General features: G+C 38.8%; 2 protein-coding genes and 1 non-coding gene across 4 annotated transcripts; all 3 read left to right on the top strand.

Annotated features, from left to right (window-relative positions):
* Positions 1-8,854: 8,854 nt before the first annotated feature.
* btg4 (B-cell translocation gene 4) lies at positions 8,855-11,993 on the top strand. 2 transcript variants are annotated; one of them, XM_059350959.1, is made up of 4 exons: positions 8,855-9,351; positions 10,012-10,149; positions 10,847-11,132; positions 11,427-11,993. In XM_059350959.1, exons 1-4 carry the CDS (start codon positions 9,179-9,181, stop codon positions 11,664-11,666), a joined length of 837 nt encoding a protein of 278 aa, XP_059206942.1. In that variant the 5' UTR covers positions 8,855-9,178; the 3' UTR covers positions 11,667-11,993. The 2 variants fall into 2 exon arrangements, with proteins under 2 accessions (XP_059206942.1, XP_059206943.1); XM_059350960.1 differs by having other exon boundaries at positions 8,856-9,351; positions 10,012-10,083.
* A 3,336-nt stretch (positions 11,994-15,329) lies between these two features.
* LOC131987083 (heterogeneous nuclear ribonucleoprotein A/B-like) lies at positions 15,330-21,621 on the top strand. The gene is made up of 9 exons (XM_059352234.1): positions 15,330-15,433; positions 16,707-16,918; positions 17,196-17,364; positions 17,799-17,957; positions 18,280-18,411; positions 18,751-18,856; positions 19,335-19,484; positions 20,375-20,465; positions 20,618-21,621. The coding sequence occupies exons 2-8, from the start codon at positions 16,731-16,733 to the stop codon at positions 20,443-20,445; spliced, it is 975 nt and encodes a 324-aa protein (XP_059208217.1). The 5' UTR covers positions 15,330-15,433; positions 16,707-16,730; the 3' UTR covers positions 20,446-20,465; positions 20,618-21,621.
* Positions 21,622-22,213: 592 nt separating this feature from the next.
* trnav-cac (transfer RNA valine (anticodon CAC)) lies at positions 22,214-22,286 on the top strand. Its single transcript has one exon. It is a non-coding gene; the product is annotated as a tRNA-Val (tRNA).
* The last annotated feature ends 1,057 nt before the right edge of the window (positions 22,287-23,343 follow it).

Here is a 23,343-nt window from a genome sequence, read left to right on the forward strand (position 1 = left end):
TTTTATATATTTTTTTTTTTTTATTATTATTATTATTATTTTTTTTTTTTTAATATTTTTAGATCGTTCTTTCTTTTCTGGTTTGAGATATTAATACCAACTTCTGACATTTTATACGACCACAAGCAGCTACATCAGTCGGTCTCATTGCAAGCAGTTAAAATCATCAGGAATACACTTGAGAGCGTGTAGTTGAGACACAACTTAATCTTTTGTGCTCAAGAGTGGATCTGGATTGAAAAACTGTGTGTGTGTGTGTGTGTGTGTGTGTGTGTGTGTGTGTGTGTGTGTGTGTGTGTGTGTGTGTGTGTGTGTGTGTGTGTGTGTGTGTGTGTGTGTGTGTGTGTGTGTGTGTGTGTGTGTGTGTGTGTGTGTGTGTGTGTGTGTGTGTGTGTGTGTGTGTGTGTGTGTGTGTGTCTATGATTGGAAGACATGTTCAGGAGTTCTCTGGTTTTGATGTGACATTATTTTGATACAATCCTGGGAGAGTTGTACTGTTACAGCCGTACGATTTACGTTGATCCCCTGTTCATAAGGTTTCTCCTCTGACTACACTGAAGATCATTACTTTTTCCAGTGTGTGGGTTTTGAATGCTTTTAGGTATTGTCAATAAGTGGACTTGGACTTTAACACCAGTAACTTGAGCCCTTTGACATATTCTTAATACCTAAAGTATGTTATTTCAAAAGGGTTCCACAAATCAGTTAATTTCCTGAATCAGCTTACCTTTATACTTAAAGTCAACACCTCTCCAAATCCACTTTGTTTAAAGCAATCTGACCTCATCAGTAAAGAAACATGAAGAACTAACGTTATGTTACAAGGCAGTTACACACTGTTGTTCACATTACTGTGACTTGTTAAGGACTCCAAACTCATTGTTTAGGACTGGAGACTTGAGTGCAAGACTTGAGACTTACTTCTGACTCTGTGCCACCTCTGCTACCTACAGATGGTGCTTTCAGTTCTCAATATTGAATTTAAATTTAAAAACTGTTTCAATACATTTCAGTGCATTTGTGAGGAGATGTGTTCTGCGTTACCTCGTGCTTTCCTGAGCCATTTTAAACGCCTGTTAACAGTTACGCAGTACAGCAAAGAATCACACTATAAACCACTGTGACCTTCAGTTAATCTATAAAACATTTCCCTTGCTATAAACAGTGTGCAGAAGTTTAAAGAATGTATGGTTCTCAGCTGTCACGTCATGGCAAGCTGTGTTCATTTTCTGTCGAGCCTTTAAAAGGATTCTCGTTTCTTGTCTCTGATCGTTCTGTAGTTCATCCTTTGGATTGTTATTGTTACTAAACCTTTTAGATTCGTAAATGGGAAATCTTTGTTTGAAGCATTTTGCAGAGGGTTTCCTATTTCATTATTAAGAGTAGTTTTTTATGTTAATTTGATTTGACCTTCATCTATTTATTTGACTCTGCTGAGTGAACCTGCGTACAGTTGAGGGGATGCTGTCCATTCCTGCTTGGGTTTTTGTAGTTTGTAAGCTATAGTTTACACAAATCTGAGGGTAAGAAAGGCTACAATCTAGTGAGCAAAGATGGCTCATTTAATATTCCACAGCTCCAAATCAAGCTGACATCACTATTAACAAAACAAAACAAAAAAGAATAATAACTCTTGAAAATGTACTTTTTTTTTTTTTAAGAGAAACTTTGGCATTCATCGAGTATTATATCTAGGAATTCAAATAAAAAAACTTTGACATAATCTGTCAAATCAAACCTGAGAATATATTAAATTCTCAATTAAAACATAAAGATTTGTTCTGTTAAAACTCATAGATTTTTTCCCCCTGCTCTCTTTCTATTTCAGAGGAAGACAACACAATAGCAATATACAAAACGTCCACACTTGTGATGACATCTGGTGTCACAATTCTCTAAATCAATGATCTGATTTGACTTTCAGTTCTAAGGTCCCAATTCATGACAATTAAAATTATTTTTTTTATTTTTTTCAACACTGAAGCTCAACAGATTGTTTTAACAAAGGCTACATGGTATCAAGTGTGATTATTTCTGCCATTAGCTTATCCTGCTTTTGATTTTTCATATTTTGATCGATGTTTAATTCAGAATTGAAATCATGACATCCCTGGTAAATTTATATAGGCAATATATACATTCTTTACTTGTCAATATCAGCATGGGCCCCAAAAATGCTGTATCGGTCGGGCTCTAAATAATACGTAATATTATAATTTTCCCATTATCAGCCGATAATTTATGGGCCTGATGTATATTGTTGAACCATAGTTTCTTTAATAATAATTTAGTCCTCACACTGGCATGTTTTATTTTATCTTTTGTTCACATGTTTTGTTTTGAACTATTGCCAAGTGCTCTGAGTCTAATATATTAACGTCTGTTCACTTAATTGCCTAATAATTGATTCCCTTAAGCATTGTTTTATGTGTAAAGTGAACAGTTTGAGCTCTGTTTGAGAGTAAGGGACAAGATGGTGTTCTGTTGCCCTCTCTGGTTGAAAATGTCCAACATGTGTTACTTCAAAACATAAAGGAACCAGATCGACAAAACTGCTCAGTGGCCCAAATTATACAACATATGACGTGATATGGAAGCTTGTTTTACTAAAAAACATCCTTTGTTTTTATATAAAGAGAAGCACATATGGAACTTTTGTGCTTTTGTTTTGCTCCTTAAATAAACTGATCATGATTGTATAGCACTTTATCTTTATGAAAGAGAGCTTGTGATTGATTGAAAGAAGTCAGAAAATAGTTCATCCTGGCGACACGAGAGTCTGCAATTTAAAAAAAAAATGTATTTGTTTTTTTTCTGGTGTGTGCCATGTAATCAGGTTTTTTAAGGTTTCATCAGTGGACTTCTCAGTGTATTTTGCTTTCTGTTCATTATTGGTTTTCTATTATTTTACCTCAAAATTAGAGAAGAGATTTTTCACACCCACTTCCTGCTCTGACATGAGTGTGGTCCCTTCTGTTTCTCTGCCTGTGACCGAATCAAGTCAGTTTGTTTTTACATTTTTCCTTGCTACAGCACCCTGTCTCATGTTGAACAAAACAAAAGTGCTGTTACATTCAACAAATTAAGATGAATTTTAATATTGGATTTCAACTACTCAGCATCATTCCTCCTAATCACATTTTGAAACTAACCCTAACCCTAATTAAAAACTTCAGTGACCCTTTATAAATGATTTCTTCATTTGAAGGTCAAAGTGTTGCATCCTTGACTAAATAAACTGTTATTCATGTCCCACTTCTATCAAGATATTTCAGAGACTTCACTCAAAACGTTTCGTCATTCTAATTTTAAAGTAATGAAATGGTAAATCTGTGTGGCAGTCTGACAGGAAAGGAAAATCTATAAATATTTTTAGTACATTTTCTCGGAACTTCCACTTATTTGCACTTTGGTGTATTATTGCTGTCTAACATTTATGCTTGGTCACTTGATGAATTTGTATGGTGGAGGTTTTAAGTGGGGAACATTATTTTTATTTTACAGAATGGGTTTGGCTTTATATAAATTCAATGTTCACTCAAATAAAATATATGCTGTGATTGTTTCTGTATCAATTTGTTTCATCTCGCTCAATTCTCAATTTTTTACAGTTGGGTCTGCCAGTTTCTCCAAAAGCTTTTACAAGCTCCTCCTTAACGGACTGTTGCGTAGTGTTTGTGTGTCACCACAGGAGGGAGTTGTTGAATAAAAGTGGCTTTACCCAAAGAAAAACTTAAATACTATACTAACAATGGGCCTTCTTAATGGACCGTTCTTAAGAACAAATTTGTTCTAATGTCCTACTTAAGAAGATTTTCGAAGATTGTGGCATTCATGAATTTTTTTCTTATCCAGGATTTTTCTTGGGTAAGAACAAATCCTACGAACACTCAGGAGTACTCTTAAGCAAATTTCAGTGCTGACATGTTGGCATGGTTGTGTTGTCTTCTTTTCTTAAGTTCAATAAAATACATTACAGTGACATTTCCATCATATTTATGTATTTATTTATTCATTTCATTTTTTTTCATTTTAATTACATTAAAACGCTTCAACATGAATCAAGCAAATTGGAAATCATGCCGTCAATTAGTGATCCCACACATTCAAGGACACTGTACATTGTGTTGTTTAAGTGTTCCCTTTATTTTTTGTGTATATACAGTCATGGAAAAAAAAAAATTAGAACATAGTTTTCTTCAATTTCTTGTTCATTTTAATGCATCCACTGCATGCGTAACTGCCTCTCAGGCCTCCTTTTTGTTTGTGTTGGTGCAACCTCCACTAAGGCTGCTAAATATAACTTTCTTCCTCTGAGTGATCTCCTGCAGCAGAACTTCTAGTTCTGAACTGCTAAAGTTTTTTTTTGTTTTTTTACCTGTGCTCCAACGGATTTACGCTTTGCTTAAGGCATTCTGTTGCTGTTTCCTCTGTGTGGCGTCTACACACGGCCCTGCAGTCCTTCTTATGGGCCCTTTTATGGGCATTAATGGGCGGCTACCTATACTAATCCTATGTTAATTAGACTCACCTGGCACGTGCGCTCAATTTACGAGGAGATGGCATTCATCAACTTAAGAACACGGCTGAGAACAATTCAGCGGCTTAAGAACACGTTGATAAATCTGACGTAGGATCTTCTTAGAAATCTTCTTAAGAAGGACTTAAGAAAGAATCTAAGAAGTTTCTTAAGGAGATATTGGTGAATGAGGCCCAATATTATCAGTGCTCCATCTGCCCATTATTTTCCAAATTCATTGCTTTTTCTAAACAGAAAAAAAAAGTCAGAATGTTCTTTAGATTTACATGTGTATAGATAAAACCATTATAATTGTAGATTTTTTTTCTGACCAGCAGCCCAAAACATTTCGGTATTTTTGTGTGAAGCGTGACATTCTGTCTTAAGTAGGTGCGGTTAATTTTCTGTCAGGTGGCTTATCAATTAATGGATTCCTTGTAACAGCTCTGCAATGATAGGAATAGAATAACATAATTGAATTGAAAATCATTAAGTGTACCTCACTATGTTTTTCAGAAAAATGCTAGTTGTTTTTTTCAGACTGTTTAGGGATGCATAAAATATATCTGAAGCACTGTATAAATCCGATTTATTATTATTATTATTATAACAAAGTTTTTTTATATATATATAATCACCAGCTGTTCTTTGCAGATAAATCAACAAAAAATAACAAAGCAACATATGAACAACATTTTTGCAGTAGCAAAATTGAAAAAATAAATATTTTTCTGATGTTCAAAATGAGCATAAATTAGAAATATTTAGTATATAAATATTTAGTAGCTTGTTCATTAAGTTGGTGTTTTAAAGAAACAAATATAAGTAACAGTAATATGCTGTTATCAAATCTGTATGGACAAGAGGGGTTTTGGAGAAGGTCATTTTCATGCTAACTGGTTCAAAAGAGAAGCATACAACTAAAGTTGTGGTGCCAAAAAACAACTTTACAGTAAAATCTGATAAATGTAATGAACTGCATAGACTCAAGTACACTAGCAGCAGAAAACGAAAAGACTACTGTTTCGACCAACTTATAGGTGATGTAGTGTCCCTCTGAAATAACTTTTTATTTTTTTAGTTTCTATGCATTAATTTGTGTCTTTGTTTAGTTACTGTCCTTTTGCATGGTACAGGGTTTTTTTTAACTGAGTCATATTTATCATTTTATTTTAAATGCTGCTCCCAAAATACAAGAAAAATGACAGATGTCTTTTGAAATGTACAAATCTTAATTGATACATGCTAAAGATGTAAAAAAAAAAAAAAAAAGTAAGCTGTAGAATAGTACTAATTGGCAGAAAACAACATTTGTTTTAACCAACTATTTGAAACCTTTGTTTTGTTAGAATCTGGGTGAACTGAGCCTTTAATGTTTCCTCTGCTGGGATTTTAGAGATACATTTTAGTGTGTTACTGTAATTCTTTGCCAATGATAAAATTTGAAATAAAACTAGAAAATTCCTAAAGAAATTTTGATTGTGTGCTTGCCTCTGGACCGTGACTCTCGTGGCTTATCAAAAGGGGCACGGATTAAACAGGGACTTTCTGCTGAGTACACTCACACCTCATACAAGTCTCTAGGACAAACGGTTCACTAGTTAGTAAAATGGGCGTGGCTTATCAAAAGGGGCGGGGTTATCAATCACCAGTTAAACGGACTCTATGCTGAGTAATCTGACATCTTATACAAGTTTCTAGGACAAATGGTTCATTAGTTAGTAAAAGGGGGCGTGGCTAATAAAAAGGGCGGGAATTCATGAATTATTGTTATGTAGAACTGAAAAGTGATGAACCATCATCATGCATGACAAGTTTGAGGCAGATTGGACAATGTATGGTCAAGTTATAAGGTCTCATGTTTTATGAAGTCTGTTTACTTAGAGTAAACTGACAGTTATCAGTTAGAATGTCTGTGTTGGAGGAGGGGGGGGGGGGGGGCTTTGGTAGCTAAGCAACCACGTGGCCAGGTGGAGTCGACCAATCAGAGCAGAGCAATCAACTGAAATTAACTGACGATGGAGACAGTTCCATCAAAGTGAGCAGACAGAGGTCGACAAACTTGAAATTCTGGCCTCGAACAGAAAGCATTTTCGGCAAAACCATAATAGCTATCATTGATCCGACTTCACTTTGAGCGTCCTGAGTTCTTCCTGAACATCTACATATGTTTTTTTTTAAGAAAAATGAAAAAATAGCTTTGTTAGAGCGATTTTAAAAAACTGTTAAATTTTTTTTTTGAGAAATCTTCCTTCATTTTTAATATGGGAGCCGATGCGGCAGTTGGTGCATTTTGTTTGTGCATCTGTGCGTCCTGCGCCCAAACTATAACTCTGACAGCTTTACCAGAGGATTGTGAGTGAGAGGACAAATTTTCCTACGTTTCTATGTATAAATTATTTCTGTAGAGTGAAATTTGCGGCCTGGAGCGCAGTTTTCAAATTTATTTTTTGACAATTCTTTCTCTCCCTCTACACTCTGTTTGATGACTTCCCCACTCTAGACTCTCCATAGGGTTACATTGGGGGGATTTTTTGACGTGTTTTTGCCCAATAATTTGAAAACCGTTTGTCGAAACCCTTAGAAAAGTCATAGCACACTTGTCATGGGCGAGCCGATCGGTTTGATACCTTTTTTGTGTATGTGCGACCAAAACTCTGGGAGGAGTAGTCGACCGAAAAATGACACGGAAGAAACGGAAGAAAAATAAGAACTAGAAAATTTCTAAAGAAATTTTGATTGTGTGCTTGCCTCTGGACCATCATTCTCGTGGCTCAAATCAACAGTCAAACAGTGACTCTGTCCTGGGTTCACAAATACCTCATACAAGTCTGTAGGACAAACGGTTCACAAGTTAGTAAAAGGGGGCGTGGCTTGAATTAGCAGTTAAACAGGGACTCTGTCCTGAGTTCACAGACACCTCATACAAGTCTCTAGGACAAACGGTTCATTAGTTATGAAAGGGGGCGTGGCTAATCAAAAGGGGCGGGGTTATCAATCACCAGTTAAACAGGGACTTCATGCCGAGTAATCTGACACCTTATACAAGTTTCTAGGACAAACGGTTCATTAGTTATGAAAGGGGGCGTGGCTAATCAAAAAGGGCGGGAATTTATGAAACATTATTATGTATAAGTGGTCAGTGATGAACCATCATCATGCTTGGCAAGTTTGAGGAAGATTGGACAATGTATGGTCAAGTTATTAGGTCTGTTCACTTAGAGTAAACTGACAGTTATCAGTTAAAATGTCTGTGTTGGAGGAGGGAGGGGGGAGGCTTTTGTAGCTAAGCAACCAGGTGGAGTCGACCAATAAGAGCAGAGCAATCAACTGAAATTAACCGACAGTTCCATCACAGTGAGCAGACAGAGGTCGACAAACTGAAAATTCTGGCCTCGAACAGAAAGCATTTTTGGCAAAACCATAATACCTATCATTGATCCGACTTCACTTTGAGCGTCCTGAGTTCTTCCTGAACGTCTACATATATTTTTTTTAAAGAAAGATGAAAAAATAGCTTTGTTAGAGCGATTTTAAAAAACTGTAAAAAAAATTTTGGGGAGAAATCTTCCTGCATTTTTAATATGGGAGCCAATGAGGCAGTTGATGTGTTTTGTTTGTGCATCCGTGCGTCCTGCGCCAAAACTATAACTCTGACAGCTTTACCAGAGGATTGTGAGTGAGAGGACAAATTTTCCTACGTTTCTATGTATAAATTATTTCTGTAGAGTGAAATTTGCGGCCTGGAGCGCAGTTTTCAAATTTATTTTTTGACAATTCGTTCTCTCCCTCTACACTCTGTTTGATTACATCACCACTCTAGACTCTCCATAGGGTTACATTGGGGGGATTTTTTGACGTGTTTTTGCCCAATAATTTGAAAACCGTTTGTCGGAACCCTTATAAAAGTCATAGCACACTTGTCATGGGCGAGCCGGTCGATTTGATACCTTTTTTGTGTATGTGTGGCCAAAACTCTGGGAGGAGTAGTCGACCGAAAAATGACACGGAAGAAACGTAAGAATAAGAATAAGCCCGGTGAATAGTAGTTAGTGTGCTTTTGCAAGCAAGCACACAAAATAAGCCCGGTGAATAGTAGTTAGTGTGCTTTTGCAAGCAAGCACACAAAATAATACTCACAGCTGGTAATAAAGTGCTGCTCTCTCTCTCTCTCTCTCTCTCTCTCTCTCTCTCTCTCTCTCTCTCTCTCTCTCTCTCTCTCTCTCTCTCTCTCTCTCTCTCTCTCTCTCTCTCTCTCACACACACACACACAGTCATTAAGTCAACCAGCTTCAGGTGCGTCACACAGCTGATCTGTGGTTTTATTAAACCACATGAGAAAGTGGAGGGAGTGTCTCCTTTTTGTATCTGATGTATGTGAGAACAAGCTGCTGCTACATACACGGATTAAGATATATGTAGATATATATGTTATTTTATTGGTGTTAAAATAATTAGAAATCCAAGCTGAGTTCTCTCGAGAGCTCCAACAGCAAATATGTTTGCTTGAGTTCTCTGGCTTCCAGTTTGTCTTGTTAGTTTTATGTTGTTTCTAGAACACTTGTTTTATTCTCTGTAGAGGTTTTTTAAACAGTACAGCTCTGAGCTTGCTACGTCCGGTTTGTTAAGTTAAAGGTTAGAGAAAGTTTGTGTGCAACCATGAAGGAGGAGATTGCTGCTGCTGTGTTTTTCGTGGCTCGGCTGGTGAAGCGATACGGCTGTCTGGATAATGACAGCAGGGAGCGATTCGCTGCTGCCCTCACCTCTGTTCTGTTTGAGAACTACAGAAACCACTGGCACCCAAATGCACCCACTAAGGGACAGGCCTACAGGTCAGTAAATACACATTTTCAGTTTCTTATAATTCAAGTTTTATGTTTCCAGTCAATTAAAAACCAATGTAATTACATTATATCAATGAAGAACAATCAATTTGAGCCCCTGAAATCCCACATACATACATTTATTGGGCAGGTCATTGTCAATAAATGGCTATCAAGCCTTTTTGTGTGTCTTTGTAGTAGGTTTTAGTCACTTTGTAATTATTTTCATCTTTTTGAAAGACATTGTCTGTGTATATCTTGTGATTGTTTTACTGCTTTTTCAGAGTTACTGTTAGTCCCTTTGTGGTCTTCGTGTAGGTTTTTTTTTTTTTTTTTTCCTGGTTGGTACCAAGGAGACCAGAAATTACTTATGGGGTCAAATGGTGTTATATCATTGAGGCATAACGCATGCCGTTTATAGGTGTAGGCTAGTAGTTACTGTTACTCTGAATAATCCACAGAACACACTTTGACCAGTGTCGCAGGCAAAAAAATCATTTATGGATTGCACCAGAAATAGGCCTGAGAGAGGGAATATGATTTGTCATTCAAGTGAACTAACAACTTGCATTTTAATCAAACTTATACCTTCACCACCTTGTTGAAACTGTAAAGTCCTTTAATGTATTGCTGAACCGACTTGTGCTGATCGTCACTGCTGTGCTCCAGGTGTCTCCGTATGAATCGTGTGCGGCTGCAGGACCCGGTGCTGCAACAGGCCTGTGAGCGGAGTGCGGTGAGGTACGAGGATTTGGGCCTTCCACAGGAGCTGACGGTGTGGGTTGACCCTGGAGAGGTGTCCTGCAGGTCAGGCTGCTTAACTCTGTAGAGCCATGATAAAACGTAACACATGATCACAAGTTCAGAGCAAGTGAAGACCATTTGCAAATGCAGTTCCTTGAATGGCTCCAAAAGCAAGTCAATGCCTATAGTCTTTCCAGCAGAAATTAACATGTTTAGAGCCTGGTACAAAGTAAAATTGGTTAGTAATAGCATGACAGTATAGCCGGTTATTGTCCTAGGCCACAAAACTGTTCGAGTACAAAACGATTTGCAAAACTTAACTTTACTGTTGCTACTTTTCAGTTTGTGTATAGATTAAAGAATTGAGATACCACATGATAAATTAGAGTTTTTGATGTGTTGGTAAGTTTCTAAAACCTTTGAGAAAGCCAGGTCACTATAATAACTGGATCTGAAGCTTGTTTTGAAACCATTGTCTTTTGTAAGAACTGTGATCCTGACTGTTTGTAAAGAAAGAAAAAAAACAATAAAGAGTCTGGATTAGAAAGCCAGGTCAGTTTTTTTTCTTTATGCTAAGCTAACTATCTGCGAACTCTAGCTTCATGTTGAGTCTATGGACATCTAACCATTGGCAAAGAAACTATGTCCCAAAGATGTTTAACTGACAGGACCATTACTGAAGCTGTGAGCTGCACTATGAAAATCTGCTTTTTACTACTGGCACACCATTGTTTGGGTTTTATAATTGTCCTATTTGCAGGTACGGTGAACGAAGTACTCCATTCTGCGTCTCAGTGGTGGAAAGCTGTCGGCGCAGGGATGGGGAGTTTTCCCGCCGCATCCATGAGGCTGTGGAGCGGGCGAGCCTTGACATTCATTCAGGAAGCTCTTCAGACGAGGAGGAGGGGAGCGCCGACAACAGCATGAGCAACAACAGCAGCATGAATAGCAGCAACCTATCGACTATCTGCCCTGGGCCAATGACCTCCACCAACCCTGAGCCCAAAACCATCCCAACTGTCAGCAACCCCAACAGTGTCTACCGGGTAAGTAGACTACACAAAGAATGTGTCCTGAGTTTTTTAACTGTGGCCATGATCTTTTTGTAATCTTAACCATACTGTTGTTACCAGGGATACATATTGTTTTGGTCATATTCTGGAATCTTGCAAAATTGTCTTGTCAATGCATTGTTTGGGATTTGATCAATAACAGGTAAAACCTGAATACAGATTTGCCATTAAAGTTGGTGCTTCATATTCTAATAAAGGCTGGGGAATAGGACACAGTCCAATCTTTTGACTACAGATCATTTTACTATCTCCTTTTGCTGTCCTCAGTTCAGTGAGTTTTCTCCTGGCGCCCCTCAGATCTGGCTGCGGGAGAAACGGAAGGCCTTTGCTGCGGATGCATTCCCACCTCCTCATCCTCATCATCCTCCTCCTCCTCATCATCCTCCTCCAGTTGGAGGCCCAACTTCCCAGTTCTCCAGCCAGAAAGGCTTTAAGCCCTATCGAGTCACATTCACCTTTAGTGGACCTCGTGTTGACAAGTACCACTGGGTCAGCAAGTCGCGATAATGGAGCAAGCCCAACTTTCGACCTAGAACCAAAATCTGGTTACTGCTTGGGGCGGGAGCAGAAAGGGCAGCCATGATGTCTGCTCAAAGCACCCTTAACCCTGTTTTTGTAGGGGTAAAAAAAAGTTTCAGGACAGTTTAAGTATCTTTAAAGGATATGTATATTTTTTTGTATGTGGTTTATGATTTAAAGTAATGCTGTTTAAGCATGTTTTTAAACTTTGAAAAGTAAGTATTTTAAATGTTTCCTTCTAAATGTGTTTTTAAACTAAAATAAAGTAACATTAAACTGTCATTGAAAAGAAATAAAGCGTCCATCTCAGCTCTACTGGCGTTCCTTTTTTTTTTTTAATTTCATGTTGTGGCGAATTTCCCTTCGGGGATGAATAAAGTTATCTAATCACAAATGTCCTCACCCCAAAAATGAAAGTGCAATTAGTTTGTAATTAAGAGTTTTATTCTGCAAAACAGGATGGTGAGATGGACTAACTGACAAAGATGGCAGCAACTGTGGTAAACTCTATTGTGAGCTGATTAGTGTGGCAAGTCAGCCTTGTTGCTGGTTTGTGCAGAAGTCAAGTGGTAGTGCAACCGCGTGTTCTAATACCCATACGGTTTAATATGCCAGAAAAAGATGTGTGCCAAAAATACAATATGCCAAATATAGGATGTCGTATAACATCTGAGTGCGTTGTGCAGTATACAAGCCAGCATGGTTTTTTTTACTCTCAATCCTGATATATATATATATATATATTAATATATTATATTGACTGAGACAGGGGGTCAAAGTTCAATGGAATCTACTTCGCTGTAAATACAGCTCAGTCTGGAAGCTAATGTGGCAGTGTGTGGTGGTAGTTGTACTGGAAGTGTAATTAGTGATTGGTGTGTAAAAACAATCAGCTAACAACACTGCCTTCACAGCAACCCCAGTGCCTGCAACGTGTGTGAAATAAAAGACATAACCGATGCATGCTGATACACACACAGGTTTAATATCAATTGTTTGTGTGAAGGATTTGACTTAAAATGATGCTAATTTGCAGAGTCAGAGTCAGCTGACCATCTTTTTGCTGGAGTCTAGACAAACTGCCTAGTTCAGCCTCTTTTGAAAGCACTGCCTTCACTTTCATGCTTTTTGTCTTTTTTTTCAAAATGGCACTGGCATTTCACAAGTTAACCGAATATTAATTGGAAAATGTTTGTTAATGATAGTACACAATATGACTCCAGGCTTTGCCATGCCTAAGTCAATGATTAAAATATCTTTATTCCTGTTTAAACTTAATTTCTACTAGATCTTCGCAAAGCTAGATCACATTTAAAGGAAGACAAGGGAGCAGAACTCTGGTTGGCTGTTCAGGAACATCCAACCTTCAATGGAGTTTTATGGATCTCAAACTCCTCTGCTGACTTAGTGTTGGTGCTGCACACACTGTGACCACACACTGAAAGCTCTGTCCGGCTAACACAACTTGAAAAAAATGTGCAATCATGTAAACAATGTCAGAGGTGAACTGTTGGTTCTGTGTTTTACTTAAACGTGTGTATATTTGGATGGATGAGAGCTGTGATCTTACCTGTGGTCGCTGACGTTTTCATCGCTCTGTTAACAAGTGACCACTGCTGCAGGAACACAACGGTCTCCACAACTACATCTTAGTGTGTGTGTGTGTGTGTGCACGTGTGTGCCCATGTCTTAGTTCATGCCTCAACTTGCCCCTCACTGGCAGGTATGTTGCTGGGGTGATTCACTCCATGGCAGCAATAAACACAAGATTTACCAGTTTTACTTTGATTCATGTGACCACATCACTCTCATATGGTTTTAGCCAGGGATGTCCACAAGGCGGGGCTAAAGTTTAACTCCCTTTGGCTGCGCTTCTGAAGGGGAAAAAAACATTTTATTTAATTTTGCATAAATCTTTTCTAATAAATATGAGAAGCCCATTTGCTAAAGTAAAACCAAATAAATTCACCATATCATACAAACTGCCTCCATGGGGCACAAAGATAGGGCAATCCAGAGCTGTGAAAAATTATTTCTCTGGCTATTCTGATCCATGATTAGATTAATGATTTAATTTATTAACAACTAAACTAAGGAATGGGATTAACCATTTTAAAACAAACAAACTTCAATAACTGTCCCATTTTGCATGAATAAGTCATGGGAGTAAGGTCGGAGTTCTGGATATGTTTCAAAGTCTAAAGTTTCTGAATTACTTTACTTAGCAACATATTTTCTTTAAAGAAATATAGAAGAGATCCATTACAATTTCTAAAAGTAACAATTAAGGTAGTCTTCAGAAATGTGGGTGGTGTCTTGGTTATCTACCAAAAAGTGTCCTAAATTAGGCTTTGTGACCTAAAATTTCCCGATTGTGGGACTAATAAAGGACATCTTAATCTTAAAACCTACTTATTTTTTTCTAGATTTTTTTTAGCATTTCTATTATTTTAACCTGCGGTTACCATACATTCATTGATGTAGTTGGCAAAATCGGACGACACTGCTATTGTGGCGTGTATCAGGAATGGACAGGAATCTGAAAATAGGGATCTGATAAAAGCCTTCAGTGACTGGAGTCACAAGAACTATCTCCTACTGAACACCTCAAAGACTAAGGAAATTATTTCTGCAGGTTCAAGCCCCCTCTTCAGCCAGTGAATACCTGTGTGGTGGACATCGAGGTGGTGCTAAGTTATAAGTATCTAAGTGTATACCTGGATAATAAGTTGGACTGGTCCCTAAACACTAACGCTCTCCACAAAAAGGGGCAGAGCCTCTTTTTCTTAAGAAAGCTCAGATCTCTTGACATCTGTAGTAAGATGCTGCAGATGTTTTATCAGTCTGTGGTGGTAGTGTGTTGTTTTATGCTGCAGTCTGCTGGGGAGGCAGCATCAGACACAGAGATGCAAGGCGGTTGGACAGACTGGTCTAAAGAGCTGGTTCTGTTGGTTGGAGCCAGGTTGGACACACTGGAGGAGACGGTGGAGAGATGACCTGTCAAGATGTTCGAGGCCATCCTGAAATACCCGGATCATCCACTACACTATGGACCAAAAAAACAGCAGGGGACGGCTCCTCTCTCTCCGTTGCAGGACAGAGAGATACAAAAGCCTCCTTCGCTCCTACAGCCATCAGACTCATTCTTCGAGAGATTCTACCAGACTAACTGAATTTCCCCTCGGAGATAAATAAAGTAATTTTGATTTGATTAATTAATTGATGTTTAATGATGTCCATCATAAATATCAGACCAAAAAAATATGGTCAATGGTTCCATCGTCTGAAGAACAAAAGATGTCGTGAAATGGAAACTGCGCATACACGAAGCCGCACAGTGAACATCTGTTTCACTTCAGAAGCTACTTAAGACATGTTTAGTATTCATCGAGCAAAATACATATTTAAAAAGATATCAGCCTTCATTATAGCATTATAACACCGCGTATACTTGTGCATCGATTGAAACGTAATTGAATATGAAACAGTAGCTCGGGGAGCGGTGGGAGGACGGGAAATAAGGACGTTTGACTGCTGTTTCCCTTTTGTCATCAGTGCGTTAGTCAATCAGCCAATAGCATCGCAGATTTGTTCGCCGAGTAGCGCTATTTGCCCAATCACAGACGTTCTCATTGCAACGTCGCCTAGCGACTGCTCACATCCGGTCGTATATATGTTGCCACGAGTTAGCGGCGAATTTGGAGAGTGTCCATTTTGAGCAGCGAGTCGGCGGCTCCGGTATTTATTCCCTCAAAGTAAGCACGCTTTTTTTGTTTTTCTTTCTGTATTTGAATGTAGTAAATACGGGGGAGGACGTTCATCTTTACACCGTGGGTCATTTTATTGTGGTGTTTGCTCCCACCTTGTTTTTTTCTAATGTGTTTTGTGGTTAGCAGGACATGTAGCTAGCTCTGTGTTTTAGCTGCAGCGGTGCTACCGTCAAACACGTTAACGCGGTTTTGCGTGGATTGAATGACTCGTTTATTCGCTGCATTGTAATTGTCGTTGTTTTTTAGAGGGTTTATTTTGGTTGTATTCCTGCTTAATTAATGGTATCTTATATGATATTTCATTCAGGCTCGCCTGGCTAGCCTAGCTGCTAGCCAGGCCTGCACTCCTCTCCGAGCGGCAACGAAGCAAAGCGCGGTCCGCTTGAACACTGAGTACCGAGATTCACGCCGGATTATTGCTTCTCTTTGTTAGCTAACCAAGTCTTAATGTGCATGTAAACATACGCCAGTTTATGTAACTCGTGCCCATTACACGATTAATGCTAAAATAGTTTTCATGGCTGCAAAAGTGTGCAGATTATGGCAAATTTAAGGCACCTTTACGTTATCTAACAGATAAAGAAATGTGTTGCATTGAAACGGACTCAGTTAGCGTTCTATTAGCTTCTGTGGTGGGCTTCTGGATGTTTTCATCCTAAGAAACCGAAAATAAACTAGAGCAATCCTCAGTAACACAATGTTTAAATGTTTTAGCTCTTCTTCTATTTACGTTACCAAGATGTGTTATGCAAGATTGGATGACCATCATGGCAACTGCACTGGGCCCCAAAAGCCCCAGGTTCATTTTCTTTTTGCTCGTTTTCTGGCAATATTGGCTTACTTGGCTAAAGTAGATAAACATTATGGACATATAATTTAATAATTCGATGGTAATGATGATTAGATTGCGTATTGTGGCTGTACAATAAATCGATATTTTATAGGAATTTCTTTTTGGACTTTCAAATAGCAGAAAAGTGCAATAATTATTAAAAGCAAACTATCAAAGCGCCATTCTGAAAGTTTTTTTTGTGCTGCAGAGACATCCCAGCCTACAAATATATTCCAAAGAAACTGGTACTGATCCTCACACCATGATAATTTTAGGATAATTGGGAATGAAATTAACTTTGCTTCCAATATCGTCACTCAGTCAAAATCATTATTTAGCGACCCCCCCCCCAAAAAAAAAATCCCAAACTAAAAACAAACATGCAGTCTTTGAGGATCATCCTAATTTTCTCTTGTTCTATTTCAGTCTTTTCAAAACCTCACCGTCAGAATGGCAGACGCTGATACACTCCTCATGGAGACATCAGACCAGAATGGCAACGAGGGAGAGGAGGATCAGAATGGAGCTGAGCAGGAGCTGATGGGTGGAGAAGAGGAGGAGGAGGATGACCAGGGAAGTCAGGACAATGGCACAGATGGGGGCAAGATTGACGCTAGCAAAGGAGAGGAAGATGCTGGGTGAGTGTTTCCCTTGTCAATGAGTAAAAATGTAATTTTATGATACAAGTGCAGTTTCACTTTTTGCTGAATTAAACAAGGAACCCAAAGAACCATTTAGACTTAACAACTCTGATGAAAGCATAAACAGTCTGTCCTACCAGTTAATCTGGTTTGTGTGCTCTAGATTAGGAATATACAATTATGGATGTTGTATTGTCCATCAGTTAAGGCTACAGTGCATTAACTGTTGTAAAAGAGTAAGAAATAAACAGCATGGTGTTGTTGCATTTTGCAGTAAAATGTTCGTGGGCGGCCTCAGCTGGGACACGAGTAAAAAGGACCTGAAGGATTACTTCAGTAAGTTTGGCGAGGTGTCGGACTGCACCATCAAGATGGACTCCAACACTGGGCGGTCCCGAGGCTTTGGCTTCGTTCTCTTCAAAGATGCCTCCAGTGTGGAAAAGGTGGGTCACTCTGGTTACCTGACAGCTGTTTCACAGGTATCATCACCCCAGTGTTTATTCATTAGGATCAGAATGAGGCAATACTGAGAAGTGGAAGCATAACACCATTATTACTCTTTAATTATTGGCATGCACTAAAAAAGGTTGTAGTTGGGTGTTGAGCATTGTTTTTTTTACAAAGACAGGCCATGTCACAATGGTAGGTATTGTGATATTTTATGGTGATATTATCAGGCTTTTGATCAGTCCTAAACTATTTTCATTGTTTCACTGAATTTGTCATTTGTTTTTTGAAAGAAGGCATGCTTTTCACATTGTTTTGTGGTAGAGGGCTCAAAGAAATGGCAGCAATTTTAAGTCATAAAATAAATAATCAGAATAGTTGGAATATAAATTTGATATATTAGATTATGATAACTCTTGTCTTTCTGTAGGTCCTGGAGCAGAAGGAGCACAGACTGGACGGACGTCCAATCGACCCCAAGAAGGCGATGGCCATGAAGAAGGAGCCCGTGAAGAAGATCTTTGTCGGTGGTTTGAACCCCGAGGCCACTGAGGACACAATTCGGGAATATTTCGGGGCCTTTGGAGAGGTCAGTTTTATTGTACTGAATAAGGGGACAATTTTTTCATTCTCAAAGTCTATTTTATTTGTTTAGAAATGATAGCAATAATTTGAAAAATGATCAATTCTAATGATTTTTGGAAAGCTCAGCATAAAGGTTTGTCATTTTGAAGGCTTGATAATCAAAAGCACACACAATCAAGGACTGGGTTTGGTTTGCAATAAGATAACCAATCAAACATAAGCTAAATGAAGAATCTGACGATTCGTCAATGACGGCATGAAGTTGCATAAGATGCATTTTGATCAAACGTTTTAACACATGCATCTCCACCATCTTCTCCTTCTAGATCGAAACCATCGAGCTTCCCATTGACCCCAAATCGAAGAAAAGGAGGGGCTTTATCTTCATCACATACAAAGAGGAAGCCAGTCTCAAGAAGTGTCTGGAGAAGAAATATCACAACATCCAGGGCGGCAGGGTACATACACACACTTTTATCTCAGCAGAATTGGTTGTAGGTTCTGATCCATCACCATCCCAGCTGCTCTGTGCTACATCTCAGCACGTCGGTGAAATGCCAGCATGGCCGTCTTCGTCTCAGTTTTAAAGAAAAGGAATATTATTGGTCAGCAAATAAAGTTCCCTGAATGTTTGTTGTGAACTATTTGTGTGAATGAACACATTACTGTTAAAATATTTACACTAATAATCTTAGGAGTGATGCATTTGTTTTAGTTAAATTTTTGTAGCTTTGATTGTTTCATTGCTTTTTCCAACCCTGCTCGGCTTGAGTTAAAAGTTTGTGTCTCCTCCACAGTGTGAGTTGAAGGTTGCCCAGCCAAAAGAGGTGTACCAGCAGCAGCAGTATGGAGCAGGACGTGGCGGTGGTGGTTATGGAGGCCGGGGAGGCAGGGGCCGTGGCGGTAAGAAGTTAACTTTTTTGTCTTTGAGTGTCATCTGTTAGAGGCTGGGTTGCTCCAAATTGTGTGACCATATGCTCAATACTAGCTGGAGAGCAGAAAGCAATTTCAAATTTGCTAATCATTAAAATGCCCCATACCCTACAAAATCGGTGTGATATAGAGATTTGTGTGGGGGAAAGGACAAAATGTAACAGATTTCATTTCACAGATCTTCGCTGAAATTGCTTATACATTCACTTTTACAATTGGCTCAAACTGTTTTCATCTGTTGGCATTGATTGCTGATCTCCAGCTATGGAAGTATTTGACATCTGATTTAAAACATTGAAAGGTCTGACATTAACGGGACCAAATGCTGCAATTTAATTTGGCAGTCACCTAAAGGCTGACAAGTTCTAGAATGGTCTCAGGATGAGTGTCAGAACGGTTGTTTTCAGGTTGTGGCGTCTTCATGTGAACTTTGCACTTTGTGTTTCAGCTCAGGGCCAGGGCTGGAATCAGGGCTATGGAAACTACTGGAACCAGGGATATGGTAACCAGGGCTATGGCGGATATGGTGGATACAGCGGCTATGGCAACTATGACTATTCTTCTGGTTACTATGGATATGGTCCCGGATATGATTACAGTAAGTTTACACACAGTCGTGTACATTTTGGGGGAATGCATTGACTTAAATCACTAAGTCCAGTCTAAATGACACCAGCCTGTTTTAAATAAGGTTTAAAGGAGGCTGTATAACAAATTGATACAGCATAGTATTGCGATATGAAGCATGGCAATATTGTATTGATAGACAGATGCCAAGTACTGTTGATTCTCAAACACTACATTTTTAACAGTGTTTTCATGCAAGGATGGGTGGCACACAGATTGCACAAAAAGTGCTGTGGCTGTAATGAACTGTGTGAATGCAAATCTCACTGATTCCATATTGTGAACTTTGGATATCTTGGATTATCTGCACAAATTGGCTCGTTCTTCATACGTAGACAGGTTTACCAAGGTTAAATTTAATGGATCACAATATCTCCTTGTGTACAGTATCTCAATATCTCATATTAAGTTGTATCCTGTTATGTCACCAGTTTGTACAGCCCTAATATTTTTACAAATTGATTTTTTTTTTATTCTAGTATAAAAAAAATCTCGGTATACTAGATGGTGCAGAATTTATATAAATTAATTACAATTTTTTACCAACTTTGAAAATGTCAAGTCGCTGAAGATGCAGCTTAATTTATGCACATGTTGCATTTTTCAAACAAAGACCAGGTGCATTTAAGTTTTGACTGTGTTGGTCAGTCTACAAATATTCCATTTTGCTGCAATAACAATGATTATGAATGAGAGAGACTAAAACCTGTTATCTAATGAGAGTTGGAACACCTTTGGCAACATAACAGTCAGATAAAGAAGCATATTAAGAAGTTGCATCTTTTCTGCATGCTGAGGAACTGAATCTGTCTGAATGGAAACTTGTCAATGTTTGACCCGCCTGTCCTCTCTGCTCCACAGACCAGGGCAATGGCAGCTACGGAAAGACTCCAAGACGGGGAGCACACCAGAGCAACTACAAGCCATACTGATGATCACATGGTGGTGCAAGGTATGCCATGACTATATTTACCCTACCTTATGTAATGACGCGTTGTGCACAGGCACTCTAACCGAAACCACAGTTGATTTTCAACCAATGCTTTGTGATTGGGATGAAAAAGATTTGAAGAATATTTGACCAAGTTTTGTGTCATCCCCCAGGACTCCAGTGATCCAGTGAGACCGACGGCTGGGTGGACACACTGGGCATGACTCGACCTCTTTTATGACAGACAAGACCATTTGTACAGAAAACAACTGAAATACGTAACTTTTCCTTTTTTTTTTTTTTTTTTCTTTTTTTTTTTAATCCCATCATTTTTAGGTTTTATTTTCCCTTTGGTGTTTTTGTTTTCTTTTTTTTTTCTTCCCCTTCCACATTTCCATCAATGGAAGTGTAATTTTTACTGTACTTTTTGGTACCTGTTTTGATTCTAATGTATTGTAAGGCTTGTATTTTACATGTTTGCTGGCTTTACAGGTTGAAAATCTTGGCGCTGTAAAGGAGCTTTTTTTGACAAATAAACAGTTTTCAGTAATTTTTTTTGGTTCTGATGCTTCCAGGTTTGGGGGTGGATGATTAAGAAGTTATTGAAGGGGTTTAGGACTCAACTACATTTGTCAACATTGATTTCTCTTAGTCTTTTTTTGCCACACAATCCAATGATCTGTAAAGAAGGAATGTTGAACGTAACTCAAGAATTGTGCTTCACAATCCCTCAGATGACTCATTTGGTCTTGTCCCCCCTCCCCCCTCCTTTTTTATGTCTAATCAAGTGTATCAACATAATTAAGTTATAACGGCATAAACCTAAAACAGTCTGCAAGCTTTTTTTTCTTCCAGGGCGCCCTGAATTCACCATGAAATTAAACATCCAAAAGCATACAGACGTGTGGGGTGTAATGGGGAAAATGATTTTACCTCATGCAACCGTTGACTTCCTGTTAAATTTACGTACCTTTTTACATAAGCAAATTGTTTCAGTTTTTATGCTGGTTTAGTTTGTGTTTGTCAAGTGTCACTGGTTTTAGAAATGACCGCTTTGAAGTTAATGTCTGCTAATTTCTTTTCTTTTTCTTTTTTGTCTGGACTGACTTCAAGCCACTGAAGTCTCCTCAGCTAGTGTCTCTGGCAATTTATTAGTAATAAACATTCTCGTTTGTAATGTTTTGTGTATTTCTAATGCTTAATGTTATTTATGGTCTTAATGTTGCAGAATAGAAGACAGTCAATTTTTGTTTAAGTTAATTCTGGTGCTCAAACACTGTTTTAAGGACTAAAGTTTGCAAAAAAAAAAAAAAAAAAGCCTTTCCACCAAAAAGCCCTGAGGGTGATGTTTTAAAGTCTGCCTTAATGTTAGGATTTTATTTGTCACAAGCCCCCCTTGACATACCAGAACTCTTCTTTCTAGGAGACTGCTGTATTATCCATTTCAGGAACAATTTTACATGTTAATCTTCCACAAAACACAGATGGTAAAAAAGGACATCCATACAAGTGTTACCCACAATTGCCTATTCATAACAGTCCATTTAGTCTGGTTCTGTGAAGTTTCTTCAGGGTAGTGTGTAATATGATTTGGATTCATTTAATATGTTGTCAAGGTCAGTGATGTAATTTGAAAATGTTCGAGAGAAATTATGGGGCTGAATATGCAACATTAAATGTCTCAGCTGTACAGTCGCTCTATGAACCCAGAGTGTTTCCAATGTAGAATTGGAGCATGGTTTGCCCTTATTGATCAAGCTGGTGCATGGGTTTCCGTAGTGTAGTGGTTATCACGTTCGCCTCACACGCGAAAGGTCCCCGGTTCGAAACCGGGCGGAAACATGGTTTTGGCGACTACTGCAGGAAGAAGTCCCATCACAATAATAGGGCTGTTTCCACTGCCGGGCAATACCTGGAATGAGGCGGGTCTCACTCACCAAAACGCCCCCCAATTTGAATACTAGCAGTCTAGAGCTGACTTTTGTCAGGACATTTTAGTCCCTGTAGAAAAGCAGGGTCTTTTTTTTCCCCCCCTGAAAACAGCCTGTCTACTTATTGGATAGATCGCAGAGCGGGATGTGACGTTGTACTCTAAAACCATACAAATCAATCAAATCAAATCAAAATTACTTTATTCATCCCCAAGGGGAAATTCAGTTAGTCTGGTAGAATCTTGCGAAGAATGCGCCTGAGGAAATCTATGATCATTTCCTTAGTCTTTGAGGTGTTACATCCCCTCCGGAATCTCTAAATCCCTCTGGGGGCTAACTTGTAGTCGAAACATGAAGAGTGAGCGGACTTTTGAGGGGGTTCGGTCTGAGACTTTCCCTGTGGCCACTTTCCCCTCCTCGTCGAAACGCGGCTCTCATGTCATGTTTTGTGCCGGGGGATAATAAAGGAGACCCTCAACCTATATACCTTTGCTACGAAAATACTGTTTCTCCCCGGATTCCAATGGGATAACTTCACGAAATTTAAGTATTTATTTCCATACATGTTTAAATTGTGTTTCTTGATTTATTGATTTGATATGTTTCATAAAATATATTAACTAAAAGTAAGTCAAATTCGAGGAAAAATGTTGGCAGCATGTAAGAATTTTGCATAAAAGACATGCTTTTACCAATAGGAGCGGCAGGTGGCACTCTTGCCCAAAAACCTTGGGTTCCCCCAGGAGGAGCTGGACGTTGTGGCTGGGGAGAGGGACGTCTGGAATGCCCTGCTTAGCCAGCTGCCCCCGCGACCCGGCCCCGGATAAGCGGAAGAAAATGGATGGATGGATTTTGCCTGTATATTGGTGGTGAAGATATGTGTGTTTGGATCCCTCACATGCACAGAGCGGATGTGTATTATTGTGCAGAAGTGGTCGATACACTTTCTGTGGACGAGGCGTTTGTCC

This window comes from Centropristis striata, chromosome 15, assembly GCF_030273125.1.
Source record: "Centropristis striata isolate RG_2023a ecotype Rhode Island chromosome 15, C.striata_1.0, whole genome shotgun sequence".
Taxonomy (NCBI): domain Eukaryota; kingdom Metazoa; phylum Chordata; class Actinopteri; order Perciformes; family Serranidae; genus Centropristis; species Centropristis striata.